This window comes from Neomonachus schauinslandi, chromosome 5, assembly GCF_002201575.2.
Source record: "Neomonachus schauinslandi chromosome 5, ASM220157v2, whole genome shotgun sequence".
Classification (NCBI taxonomy): Eukaryota; Metazoa; Chordata; class Mammalia; order Carnivora; family Phocidae; genus Neomonachus; species Neomonachus schauinslandi.
This window is the reverse complement of record NC_058407.1, coordinates 63,590,941-63,605,319: the sequence shown is the minus strand read 5'-3', so window position 1 is coordinate 63,605,319 and position 14,379 is coordinate 63,590,941. Positions and strand designations below refer to the sequence as shown.

The 14,379-nt window shown below is 42.9% G+C and overlaps 1 protein-coding gene across 1 annotated transcript in view; it reads left to right on the top strand.

Moving 5' to 3' along the window:
* The window catches only part of SPATS2 (spermatogenesis associated serine rich 2), a 67,440-nt gene extending 53,977 nt beyond the window's left edge, over positions 1–13,463 (top strand). Inside the window, exons 8-12 of the mRNA XM_021704793.1 lie at positions 1,484–1,542; positions 6,431–6,540; positions 9,628–9,730; positions 10,934–11,148; positions 12,208–13,463. Of these exons, the coding sequence (XP_021560468.1) occupies positions 1,484–1,542; positions 6,431–6,540; positions 9,628–9,730; positions 10,934–11,148; positions 12,208–12,519 (799 nt within the window). The 3' untranslated portion in view covers positions 12,520–13,463. The remainder of the gene's footprint in view (positions 1–1,483; positions 1,543–6,430; positions 6,541–9,627; positions 9,731–10,933; positions 11,149–12,207) is intronic.
* Positions 13,464–14,379: the final 916 nt, after the last annotated feature.

Sequence of the window (14,379 nt, the reverse complement as noted above, 5' to 3'; positions counted from 1 at the left end):
AACCTGTTTCATTACAAGTCTGTTTATTAACATCATGCGTAATGATGATCAAACCTATGTTCCTGGCACTTCACTATAAAGGATTTTGCTCCTTGAGGGAATGACCCCGCCTTATCCTTTTTTTGTATGCCTCACACTGTAGTCTCTGTATTAACTACTTTGTGCTAACATCACTACATATTGAACTAAGTTGAATCAGTATTCATATATATGTATATGTTTATATATGTATGTTTATGTATGTGTGTGATTAGTTTTACAATCAGAAACAAGAGTACAACTTTTGTTAACCCTATAGATATATTCCTATTCAAAAGGAGAAATCAGAATGAATAGCAAATTTGAAGAGAGTTGGAACATTTCAAGTCTATGTAGGTATTAAAATTTTAGATTTTTTTTCACCACTGATAAAACCTATATGGTAAGGAAAATTACTTGGTTGAAGACTAGGGCAGACTATTGCCTCTCTATATGTTGAAGGTGGTGGGCTCTTTTATAAAGACATAGAAAGTTTTATGTGCCTACAAACCATTTACATTTGCAGTGGAGAAAATTCTAATTACCCATTTAATATTCTTTTTCTGTAAAAAACCTACCAGAAACCTTTGATTTCCTCTTTTCTGGATTACTGTTAAATGTTTACCTGAAACCAGCACAATGTATATATATCTTTTAATTACTTTGTCTTCTAAAGACTAAAGCACCAGAAACAAAACAAATGAGCAAAGGGAAAAAATAGAGGGAGAGAGAGGCACACTCAGAAACAGACTCTTAACTATAGAGAACAAACTAATGGTTACCAGAGGGGAGATGGGGAGGAGAGGGGGTGGCTAAATGGGTGATGGGGATGAAGGAGGGCACTCATAATGAGCACCGGGTGATGTACGGAAGTGTTGAATCACTATATTGTACACCTGCAACTAATATTACATTGTATGCTAACTCACTGGAATTTAAGAAAAACTTTAAAAAAATAGACTCAAGTGCCAGTGACTTGGCACAACTGTGGTAAAATGTTGAGAATATACAGATTCTTACCGTGAATAAATTTACCATGCCCTAGAAGGGGTATTGCCTTGTAAAATATATTAGAAGCAAAGCTGTCCAATTTTATAGGCCAAAATAAAAAATATGTGAGCACGAATGTGGAAATATGTAACTTCCATAAGGACTTTTGCTTTAACACAAATTTAGTGAGAATTGTTCTGTAGCTTGCTACTGCCACCTACTGGTTCTCAATTCTCGGTCTTCAGCTACTGGTTTACTGTAATACATAGAGATAAAAGGAAATTAGGTCTATTTATTGGAATCCTTAAAATATTCTTTGCTTAGGGCGAGACAGAATTTTTATGTGGTCCACACAGGGTTTACTTTGTAGTATGCTTTTAGTGAACAAACTCATAAGTCTCTCTCTACTGTTAACAATGTGCTATTTCTGTTTGAGTTTCTGACAAACCTTTTTCCCTTTGTCATCTTTTCCTAGTTTAATGGATCGAGAAGTGGCATTGCTTGCTGAAATGGACAAAGTGAAAGCTGAAGCAAGTAAGATTGATCTGTAGTTAAAGCTATTACCAGTTAGTACGTATCTGCCTTTTGACCGTCATAACAAAAGCTCAATATAAGTGCCACTAGAAGAGTTTATATATTTATTTAAACAATCTTGAGCAGTTGTACTGCCCTGGCATATGAATCCTTTCAGGTGAAACAACTTTACAAGAACCTGTTATTTTTTAATTTTAATATTTTGAATGTAAAATTCAGTATCTAAGGGAGTACTTCATGGTTTCTACCACCACAGCATCAACTTAAGAAAATAAAGTATCCTTGCAGGTGCCTGGGTTTTGTTTTATTTTGTTTTTAGCTTCCAGTGATTGAACAATTCCATCGGGTTTTTTTCTACTTGGCAAAAAATGTTTGGCATAATCAGAGGAGACTTGACCAGGTTACCTACATGTTAGTGTAAGCATTCCTGTCATTACCTATATCCGAACTTTCATTGTTTTCTGTTTTAGAACAGTCTTCACTCAGTGTCTGTGATCATTAGGTAGGGAATTCAATGAAATTAGGTTTTAGGATATCATGACTAGGGTTCCTTGAAAGTCTCCTAAAAGGTTCGGGAAGAATAGAGTCTAACTTGGGTAATTTGTGGGGTTTTTGTAGCAAAGAACCAGATACGTCTTTTGTCCTTTCTGTTAAAGGTTAGGTAAAAGATACACAGCTGTATGGAAAGAAAGACCTGTCAGTTGCAGCTTCTACAGTGGCATTGATTGGGGGCTTTTCAACAGTGGGTTTTACCTTCATGTGTTGAATGCTAGGTTTGTAATTAGGAGGGTTGTTTCTTTTAACCTGCTCTCAAACTGGTAAGAATGGAAATGGGTTGAGATGATGACTCACAATTAAACCATTTGTGTTTATGGTCATGGGCCAGAGGAGACACAGAGCTGAGTTCAGTTTTGACCTGAAATGTTGAACAGGTACTCTCCACTGTTTTTCAGAGGTGAGATTTCATTTAAATCGAGTGGTATATCCTGAAATGTCTAAATGTGACAATTTCAATCCGTTCATGTACCTATGTGTTCTATTTTGAAGTTTCAGATAAAATAAAACTAGTGAGAAGACATAGTCCTTACTTTTGAGAAGGTGCTTTTTAAAAACAGAAATTTTGGGGCGCCTGGGTGGCTCAGTTGGTTAGGCGACTGCCTTCGGCTCAGGTCATGATCCTGGAGTCCCGGGATTGAGTCCCACATCAGGCTCCCTTCTCAGCGGGGAGTCTGCTTCTCCCTCTGACCCTCCTCCCTCTCCTGCTCTCTGTCTCTCATTCTCTCTCTCTCAAATAAATAAATAAAATCTTAAAAAAAAAAAACACTAAAAAAACAGAAATTTTATAGAAAATTCCAAACATTTCAAATAGATAGGCTAATATAATTAACTGCCCTCATCCAATTTCAACTAATTATCAATTCGTGACCAATCTTTTTTTATCAAATTAAGAGCTACAGAGTTTTACTTAATTTCATCAATTGTATATCTGTATCTCCTTTCTCTCATGCTAAAAATCCTGGTTCTCTTTTTTTTTTAAGATTTTTATTTGTTTGACACAGAGAGAGAGAGAACACAAGCAGGGGGAGTGGCAGGCAGAGGCAGAGGGAGAAGCAGGCTCCTCACCAAGCAGGGAGCCTGATGCGGGGCTCCATCCCAGGACCCTGAGATCATGACCTGAGCCGAAGGCAGACGCTTCACTGACTGAGCTACCCAGGCGCCCCAAGAAACAGTTATTGTTGCAGTGCCCTTCCACAGACACTTAGTACGACAGAGTCTTTGGTTAGGGGCAGCTGGGACAACCACACTGATCAAATTAATTATATAAACTTTGTCACTCCGATTTTCTGCTTTGGTATACAGCAGGCTGGGGTGGAGTTAAATCCAAGTGTCCCCTTACACACTCTTGGATCTTCAGCCTCTGCAGTGATAGCACAGTTCTCTTCCACAAGTTATGCTCCTGCCCACGGAGCCCCTGCCCCTGCAGCCCGCCCTGCTTCGATGGGCTCATCCTGCCTGGGCAGTGCGGCTGCTCCACTAGGCCATCCAGAGCCTTCTGGCTGCACTGATAACCGTGCTCCCTCAGGGTTTCTAAGCCCACTCTCCCTAGTCTTCTTGTTTCTCTGACCAGCCCTCCTCCATCTCCGGAAGTTCCGCCCTCAAGCCTCCACTCTTTCCCCTACACATTCCTCCCGGACCATCTCCCTCCTGTTTGAAACCCTCCCACCAGCTCCCCACGACCATGAGGACAAACAGGAACCTTTTCTTCCTGTGCCCTAGAAGACTCTGCACACCTGATTCCTGTCCCCTCACCAGTCTCCTACGCGTCACCTTTAAAAATCCTCGTTCTCGGGGTGCCTGGGTGGCTCAGTTGGTTAAGCAGCTGGCTTCAGCTCAGGTGGTGATCCCAAAGTCCCAGGATCAAGGCCCGTATCGGGCTCCCTGCTGAGGAGGGAGCCTGCTTCTCCCTCTGCTCCTCACCTCTCTCACTCTGTCTCGCTCTCTCTCGCACTTTTTCAAGTGAATAAATAAAATCTTTAAAAAAAAAATCCTCGTTCTCAATGTCACTAAATGTAATTACTCATTTATCAATACTTTCAAGAATGTGCTTCTTTTTCTTTTTTACACATAATAGTTTTATTAATTTATATGTTCACAGTACTTCACAGTTTAGAGTTTTTTCACTCATTCATCTATGATCTTCACATTAACCTTATGAGATAATTGGGTTTTCCTATTTTTGTTTTCATTTAGTAAACGAAGAAACTAGTCCTTTGGAAAAACTGTGACTGGTCCCAAGTTATGTAATTAGGTCCTCTGATATGTGTGGAGATCTTGACTTGACACATTTCCTCCATGTTGAGATCTGAGCTTTTGTCTTAGAATCCTAGAGTGTGGGAGCTGAGAAGCAAGTGAATTTGGCAGACAGGTTTTATCTTGGGAGCCAGATCAAGTAGATCATTTGTAACTGTTGGGCCTTGGTGTCAAGAAACTTTTGTAGGCACATTCCTCACTTATTGGGAAAGTTCTTACTGATTAACTTGCCGTGGATAGGGGTACCCCATGGGTGGTATACATGTGGCAGTCATGCTCAGTAAAATTGCTAAAGACATTCAGCTCTCTGGAATACCTGATGTAGCTCTTGGAAAATTCTATTTATTTTCTAACACAAATTTGGCTAATTTCTAAGTAGGTTACAGGATTCTATGTATAACAGTTAGGAACTGAGTTTGACTGCATGCAACAGAGTGGCCTAAATAAATGTTAGTTTATTTTTCTCTCATGAAATGAAAGGTCCGGAGGTAAGTGATCAGGGCTGGCAAGACAAGACATCTCTAAAATGACACGAGGGACCCAGGCTTCTTTGTCTTTGTACCCAGCCATCCTTAGAGTATGCTTATGGTCAAAAGATACCTCCTAAGGCTCCAGTCGAGGAGAGGCAAAATGTTACCTGCTGGCTAAGACTTCTTTAAAGAGTTGTCCTGTAAACCCCGCCCCGTGAGTTCTGCTTAGATCTCAGTGACCAAACCATGTGATAACATAACCAAGTCATGTGATAACACAATTATCTTATCTGTAGCAAAGCCAAGAAATGTAGATTTTTACCTAAGCAGATTGGTACCCAAAACATTGGACTTCCAGTAGGAAGAAGAGGAGAATGGATATGCGGTGGCTAATAGTCTTTGCTACAGTCCACCCCTCAACTACCCGACATCCTTCTTTTTTTAAAAAATGGGAACACACTCACCTCCTTCTCAATGGCAACACCTCCAAAGACTCATCTAGTTAGAATATTCAGTTGAAAGTCCAGGACTGCTGGGTAATTTCAGATATTTCAACAGGTCTGAATGTGGCATGTTGTGGTCTGGGGTCCCATAAGTTAAAAGACAAGTAAAATTCCCCCCTCCTCCAATGTCATACAGATAGAGAAAGAAGAGGATAACTATAGTAAAAAATTCCCACCTGGAAAAGCAGTGATCCAATCTTACTGGACAGGAATAGCAGAGTCCCTGCCCTTCTAATAGAGAAAGTTCCTTTGTTCATATGGCAGCTCCTAGTTCTGCTTCCTTGGAGGATTTATTTTGCTCACATCCTTTATATAGCCCCTGGTTCTCTACTCTGAGAGAATTTTTTCCCCTGTATTGTCTCTTGTCCTCCATGGCCATATCTGAGTTATATATCCAGGAGCATGCCAAAGAATATACCTCTTACAAGGCTGTAAACAATCTAAATATCCACCATTAGGGGACTTGGTAAATAATGATAGTGTAGCCACATAGTAGAATACAATGTGGCTGTTAACCAGTGAGGGATATCCAGCATATTAATAGCGAATGAACTTTGAGATATGTTAAGTAAAAATAGCTAAGGTAAAGGAAAGGACCATGTGTATGATATATTCCCATCCATGAAGAGGGGGAAAAGGGAGAAAGATTTGCTGTGTGTGCCTAGAATACATCTGGAAGAATCCATACGAAATTGTTAACATTGGTTTCCATTGAGGCAACTACAAAGTTAGAAGTAGGAGGGACACTTTTACTTTTCATCTTATACCCATTTATTCTAGGTGAATTTTTTTACCCTGGGTGTACATATTTCTGTTTTAATTCATAGGTTTCTTGATTAAAAGAATTTTTTTTGACTGGGAAGAGGAGAAAGAGAAATGACAAATGATATATGAGTCTTTATGATTCATAAAAAGTGTTTACCATTTAACTGCCTTCAGAGTCCCTCAAGAAGGTGGAAACTGGACCTTTGGTATTTTCATTTTCTGGATGGGTGGGCAGCTAAGCCTTTGGCTGTCCAAATACATACTGCAAGGCCCATATTTCCAATTCTTCTTTATCCTACTTAGCAGAACATAAGAGTCATACTCTCCTTTTCTCCACAGTGGAAATTTTGCTCAGCCGACAAAAGAAAGCCGAACTTCTAAAGAAAATGACTGATGTGGCTGTTCGAATGTCAGAGGAGCAATTGGTTGAGCTCAGAGCTGATATCAAGGTAAAACTTTCTTCTCCTTTCTGCCTTTCTTTTACCCTCGGGGACTGAAGCAGCAGATCTCCATAATTCATGGCCATGTCTCATATATTGAACTCAAGATCTTCCCTTTTCAAATCTGGCCCTCTTCCATGTTCCCTTTCTCTGGAAGCGGTACTGTCATCTACCCAGGTGTCCAACCTGGAAACCTTAGAAAATTTCTCCTTTCCCACATTAAATCTATCAGCAGACCCTGTCCATTTGACCTCCTACCAAATCTCAGCTCTGACCTTTTCTCCTCATCTCCACCACCACCGTCATGGTCAAGCCACTGTTATCTCTCATTTGGCCTTCTGTCATGGCCTCCTAACTGATTCCACCCAGCCACTTTGCCACTGCCCCACCTTCCCCAGCCCTCTGTTCCTTGCACCTCGCTTCAAACCTTCCATTGCTTTTAGGATAAAGACTATAATCCTTAACATGGCCTATAGGGCTCTGCAGGGTCTGGCTCTGCCATCATCTCATTTCACACATGTCCCCCCTTGTTCTTTATACTCTGGCCATCTTAGCTTCTCCTTTCCACAAACATATTCTGTTCCCTCCTGCTAGAGGGCTACTGCATATGCTTTTCAGTCTGTACAAAACACCCCCCACCCACTCCCAGCACACAGATAACCAGGACCTACTCATGCTTCCTGACTTTCCTGTCATATTCCCTATTTTGTGCCTTCCTAGCATAGTTATCATTTTGTGTTCATCTGACTGATCTGTCTTCTCAGCTAGATGGTGAACTTTACAATGGCAGGAACTGGCGCATCTCCACCTAGCATAGTGCCTTGGCACATAGTAGATAATCAGTAAATACATATATATTTTAAAGATTTTATTTATTTATTTGACAAAGAGAGAGACAGCGAGAGAGGGAACATAAGCAGGGGGAGTGGGAGAGGGAGAAGCAGGCTCCCCGCCGAGCAGGGAGCCTGATGCGGGGCTCGATCCCAGGACCCTGAGATCGTGACCTGAGCCGAAGGCAGTCACTTAACCAACTGAGGCACCCAGGCGCCCCATCAGTAAATATTTAAATAGTTGGTTGGTTGATTCTGATTTTTTTTTAAAGATTTTATTTATTTATTAGAGAGAGAGAGCACAAGCAGGGGAAATGGCAGGCAGAGGGAGAGGGAGAAGCAGGCTTCCTGATGAGCAAGGAGCCCGATGCGGGGCTCGATCCCAGGACCCTGGGATCATAACCTGAGCCGAAGGCAGATGCTTAACTAACTGAGCCACCCAGGTGCCCCTGATTCTGATTTTATAAGAAAAATGAGCAGTTTGATTATATTGTAATCTGTTTATAACGATGACCGAGGTTCAACACTCATACATTTTGAATTCTTATATAAAGAGCAAGTGTTTCTGAGACTAAGGGTGGAAACCTGAAAGAGGTTAAGGTGTTCGTGGGTAGTGGTAGACATTGGCTTTCTAAATGATAATCTGTGAGCTGTGGGAACAAGGGGAGTTGGCCGACCCTCCTCCTAAGCCCTTAACCTCTGCTCTTCTGGAACACACGAGACTTTCTGCCATCTTTAAGAGGGGCACTTGCTGCAGGGGCTGTTTCACAGTCTTTGTAAAGTGAAAACAGGTGGAAGATCAAATAAGCCCTTCCAGGTATCCTTGTCACCATTCTGAGTCAGTCTTTCATTCCTTCCCCCTTAAATTCTATTGGGGTGAAATAGCAAAACAATGCCAATATGAAATTACCATTTCTGATTAACTAGAACTATATTACTAAAAATTATAGAAAGTCATCTTCACATTGATGCCAGTCAGTCTCATTCAACTATCCGGGAGAAGCCGGAAACCCCTTTGGAATTAGATGAGAGTTCTGGCTCTCACAGGCTTCATCTGTTCTCCTTCCCACGTGGTTAAAAAGCTGCTAGAAATATTTCTGCAGGCTGACTAAGGATCTGTTTCTCTCCACATTTTCAGTGTACTGAAGTGGGTGCGGTGCAATTTAAATGTCTTATTTCCAGATCATTTTATTTCTGTCATTCCTGTTATGTCTCTGGCTCAACAAACCCTAGAATTTGTTTCAGAATTACTCTCCGACTGATATTACATGTCTGAAGGCTTTATGTCACAGAAGTTCATATTTCCTAAGCCACAGTGTACTCTGAAGCTTTAGGACTTCAAGGCTCAGAGGGAATTTTGATGTCTCCTTTCCCATTTACTGCTTCTAGATCCATCCCAAGGAATCTGATGCATTTGATTATACCCCTTGAAAATCCAGAGTTGAATTAGACCACCTGCCAGAGGGCTGTTCTGAGGAGTTTAGTTCTTGTAAATTATATCTAGGCCTTTAACTTGTCTTTTTCACCTCCTTTTCATCTGGGGAAAAAAAAAAAAAGATCCCAGGCTACCTTGGAGATTGTTTACTGAAAGACACCCCCAGAAGCACTTTATTCCTGACATGTTTCTTGTCCCACAGTCTCTAGTTAGTTTTGACCCAAGGGGTTGATTACTTTTCAGCTCAGTCTGCTCAAAAGGATTAAATTGCTTGCAGCACAAACCCTTCTCATTTGCAAGGTTGGCTTTTCACATGAATGATTTTCCATCTCAGGAAGTTGTCCCCATTTTGAGGACTATAACAAATCCTACTTCATAAAGGGATGAAGTGGGTTTCCTAAGGAAGTTCCTATTAAAGAACACCAAGCCATCTGTTTACATGGTATCATTGTTGTAACTTATGAGCATTTTTGCTGTCTCTGTATAAAATGGAACAATGTGGAGAGTAGCCAACAGTGGAAAGATGGCCCTCTACTATAAACTTTTTCTTCTATCTCTACAATTTATTTCTCTTGATTATACCTAATGGGCTTTGGCCATCATGGAGCATTTCATAAAGCTCCCCAATAGATTTCTCTTTGGGCCTTAAGAAAATGACTGGATTTCGTCAGTCACCCAGCATAGGTAATATGATGGCCATTTTGCAAAATTTGAAGCAGTAAAAAAAAGGCAGCAGGAAATAATTCTGTTTCATCTCTATATAGCAAGCTGCGGTTTCTGCTTGTCTTACTGCTTGTCTCACCCGGAGGCTTTCCTTTGTCCTTTCCCCAGCACTTTGTCAGTGAGCGTAAATATGATGAGGATCTGGGACGAGTAGCCCGGTTCACCTGTGACGTAGAGACCCTAAAGAAGGACATTGAGTCATTTGGACAAGGTAAGATGGTGAGAGATTCTGGGTACTAGAGATGGTGATGAGAAGACCCTGCTCATCAGACTGAAGTTGTGGCTTCTCCACTGATTTGTCTTTAGTGCCTCTTGGGTTTTGGTTTGCTTGTTTTTGTGAAAAGTAATTCTGAGATACCTAAGAAGTCACCGGATGCAGAGTCTTTGAGCTCAGAAGATGGGGGTTTTCCAGCTCTCTAAATTTGCGATGTTAAGGGGCTCTGGAGTCAGACCAAGTTTGAATCGTTGCCTTTACATTAACCTCTAGAGCTTCATTTCACTCCTCTCCCAAGTGGAGATAACAATATCTGTCTGGCCTGGCACAGAAAAGGTGCTTAAATAATGGCTGTAAGGGTAGGGGGAGCCCTCCCCTAACTTGAGAGCTTATAGGGACACATCAGTCAAACATTGAGCTCAGCTCCTTTATTCTTTCTGTGTCAGTAGAAAAGTGAAAGGTTGGACCTAGAGCAGTGATTGTGAACTCAGCATCAGTCCAGGCTTAAAACCAAGAAAAAAAAATGTAAGAGGTAGTTTTAAGTCCTTGAATTCTGACAAAATTTGAAGTGAAAATATATTTTTCAGTTACATTGGTACTTTGAATTTGGGATTATTTTTGCGGAAAGAACCTTGGGAAGATACATGTTTGTTATAAAGACTAGTTCTGTTCATGTTTAACTAATCTTGATTATTTATATCTTACATCATACAAATTTTTTTAGAAAAGGATTTAGCTTTTTATTCACCTTTTTCTTTCTTTGTGAAGTCAGTACTTCAGAATGTTCCCGCATAGGAAACTGAGCATATGGCCCATACTATTGTTCCTAGGCTTAGTCAGCTGCTGGAGCCATAACCAGGAGTTTAGTAGGAAATGCTGAGAAGTCATTAGTTGGTGGGGGAACGATTACTCTGCTCTTACACTGTTCTCCTGTCTCTGAGCGTTCCTTTACAAAGCAATGGGAATTCACTAACTGGAATTTAAATAAAAACTTGAACAAAAAACAAAGCAGTGAGGATTTGGAAGGAGTGGAAGAAGAGGGAAGAAGAGAGATTTTGCTTCCTGTTACCCATTTTATAAGCTTACCTTTACAACTACTCAGGTAGACAGTTCTTTATCTTAAGTTGCTTATTGTGAAATGAAGAAATAGGGAAAACCTTACCCATCATATGACAACATACTCCTCATGTTTTCATTCAGTGTCCCATCCAAAGAACAGCTATTCAACCAGATCCCGACACAGCTCAATTACATCTGTGTCCTTGAGTAGCCCGTGTGACGCCTCTGCTGCTTCCTCGTCCACCTGGGCCTCTGCCCCCAGCCTTACAGGCGCTAACAAGAAGAGCTCGGCACCAGGAGAGACTCCCGCAGCCACAGCAAACTCCAGTGGCCGGCCCTTCCAGCCTCATCGGGAGGTAACCCAGCTGCCCCACTAAGCCAGTGACAGAGAAAGGTTACCAGGTTGTCACCGTTTAAATGCTGACAGCTCAGTCCATTACCTTCCTCTCTTGATGCCCATTCCACACCTATTTTGAATCCCTCCAGCCCCAGTTAGTTCGAGAAAGCATTTGGTATGTCTGCTCCGAACCACCAGCTAGCTTAGATTTCCTGTTGCCAGGACTGCTGACTTTCTCAAGTTGGCGGCAGTCCTAGCTATTGTAGGTAGTATTGCCTGGTAAGTAGTCACCCAGGGAGCCGTGCCCCCATCTCGAGGTGGAGGAACAGCAGAGTGGCAGGCTCTGCAGAGTGTGTCGGCGGCAGCAGCTCCCTGGAAGCACAGTGTGGAGTATCTCAGGGAGAGAGCGTGAACCTGCTGGGGGGGGGGGGGCGAACACCAGGAAGTTGAAGCATAATCCGTAGTTTCTTCTCCTATTTGAAGAAGATACACAAGAGCAATCCAAGGCAGTGCTGTGCAGAACTAGGATTACATTGGAAGCGGAGGACAAAAATAAAACCCTGTGCCGTAATAAGCCTTCTGGGTTGTAATGTGAAAGATGTCCTAAATATCACAGCAGCAGGATTTAATCTATGGCTGGTGGTGTATAGCAAAGCAGATTATAATGATGTTTCTTTTATTATTCCAGATGTTCATTATCTTTACAAATGGCTTGTGATCCACAGAGTTCAGCCATGTGATAAGATGCTTGCCCAATTGAGGGTTGGAACAGCCCAAAGAATGTTCTTTCTTCCTTCTTAGCTTTCTTCTTGTGCCCAGCTAAAGAAAAGTGAACTCTCCTCTCCAGTGGACAGCCTAGGGGTGAAAGGTGGGGCAAAAGTAGCGAAGGATTTCTTAATTCTGGGGTAGTGGCTAGGTTGGATTGGCTGACACAATTCTGGGAGTCTTGAGAGATAACTGAGTCCCAAGTGTGGAATACCACAATTTAGGCTTTCAGAATACTCCTGGAAGCTGAACTGGAACAGACAGGGTGCCATAATGCCAGAGTGTTTTGAACACTGTATTCTTTTATCCTCAGGTATTGCCGGGGAACAGACGAGGAGCACAAGGCTACAGGCCACAAGGCCAAAAGTCCAATGACCCCATGAACCAAGGGCGACATGACAGTATGGGTCGTTACAGAAATAGTTCATGGTATTCATCTGGTTCCAGGTATCAGAGCGCTCCATCCCAGGCATCAGGAAACATTAGTGAACGGGGCCAGGCCCACTCTGCAGGGACCAATGGAACTGGAGCCAGCATGGAGACCAGCCCACCCAAGCCCTCATTCAAAAAGGGGCTCCCCCAGCGCAAACCTAGGACCTCTCAGCTTGGGGCTGTGAACTCTTGAGGTTCCAGCTGGCCTCTCTCCTCTATCCCACACAATTCAACTTGGTAACTGGACTTATTAGGAAACTTATAGTTAGATGTAATAACAAAAAGAAGTTTACGCATATCACTTTTTATGCCATTCTGAATATTTTTGGTTTCTTCTCTCCTCGTTTCCTCTTTACCATTTTTGGAGGGGAAGCTGTTTTTTCCCTTGACCTTTCCCAATGATATGGATTGATTCTGATTGGTCATTTCCACCCGGAATCACAGGCCACTGATACCAGGTTTCCCAAGGGTCAGCGGTGCCCTTCCTGGTGCACAGGGCCTTTCAGTTGCCGGAAGAGGCCTTCCTTGGCACCTCCCTGCCGTTCAGGCTCTCAGGAGGAGGAGGTGGGTCAGAGCTAGTCCAGCTGTGTCTCCAGGCTAAGCAGAAGCCACACGTTCCTGTCAGGTGCCCTCTACACGGCAGTGTGACCAGGAAAGGCAGTGAGGGGATTGTGTCCTGCACTGAATTAGCCAGAGAAGGGGACATTTAATTGGTGAAAAGGAAGGAACACTAGAAAACGTTTGAGAATCTGCCTCCGCTCCCAGAACGCACCTGAGATTGACCCTCAGATCAGGGTTCCAGTCTCCGGCTTGGCCCCGTAGCTTCACCCGCCGTCTCTTCAGAATGCCCAAAGCCTTGTTTTCCTATCGCCTTAGACTGCAGACCAGTCTAGGGAAATCGGTGGGAGAGTAGCATTTAATTAAAGGAAAAAAACAAGTATTTCTTGGTTTCAGTGTTTGAAGATTTTTGTTGTTATTGTTCTCCCTTGTTCCTGAATCCTCTTCTGATCCTCAACCACATTTATAGCAATATAATTAGTGTTGATCTAAGGTGTTACCCATCAGAAAATTGCCGCTGTCTTTATAGTTGAATGAATAAAAACAACTGCGTAAGTGTTCCCACCTTTGTCTCACAACAGCAAATGCCTTCATTTCATCAGCCGGGTTTCTTTGGGCCTCGTGGGGCAGAAGTCACTCGGGCAGCTTGTTCGGGCCTTAAATGAGGGTGGCTGATTCCTGAGTCATTTGTCCACCGCCTAGCTTCGGCACCAGACGAAAATGTAAAGGCCAGCATGAGCAAATGCAGCTGTTCCTTGTGGGAAAGGATTCGTGTATAGGGAACGGTGACTTTCCAAAGGAAGCTTGCCAGTTGAGAAAAACCCCAGCTGCCAGGAACTCTCCCAGGCAACCCCTCTCCTCCGAGGCCGGCCTGCCTGCCCCTTGACAGGCGTAGCGAGTGTAACGGTGTAATTGAGCGCCTGCATGTAGCAGGTGGCACTGGGGCCAGACTCCTCCACCCCACACCACCCCCAGCATCTATGACTGAATAACAGCAGAGCTTTTTCCTTCTCTGGAGTCTGCAGGCCGGCCTGCAAGCGGCAGTGGGGCAGAACTTAGCCGCCTCAGGGCTTCCCTTGGCTCTTCGGCTGCAGCTCAGCTGCCGGAGTTCAGGTTGGTTGAACAGATTGAGAGAGGGAGAGAATGTGTGTGTGTGTGTGTGTGTGTGTGTCTTTCAGTAAAGAAAACAGTAGTCAAGGAATACTAGGAAGCCATTTTCTAAAGGGCTGATCACCTCATTTGGGGGAATTTGTCCAACAACACCATCAGCCTGCTGGGTGTCAGGGAGAAGCCCTCCTTTTCTGATTAATTGCTTCCCTTTCTATACTTGATAGAAAATCCAGAGATTGAAGTGACCTTGAAGGATTATGAGGTCTTTCCCTGTATCCAGGCAAGACTGTATTTAACCTCCTAGGTGGATGGGAGGCCTCATGTTTGTCAAAACCACGTTGAAGAGGGGCACTGGGCTGGCTCAGTTGTAGAGCATGTGACTCTT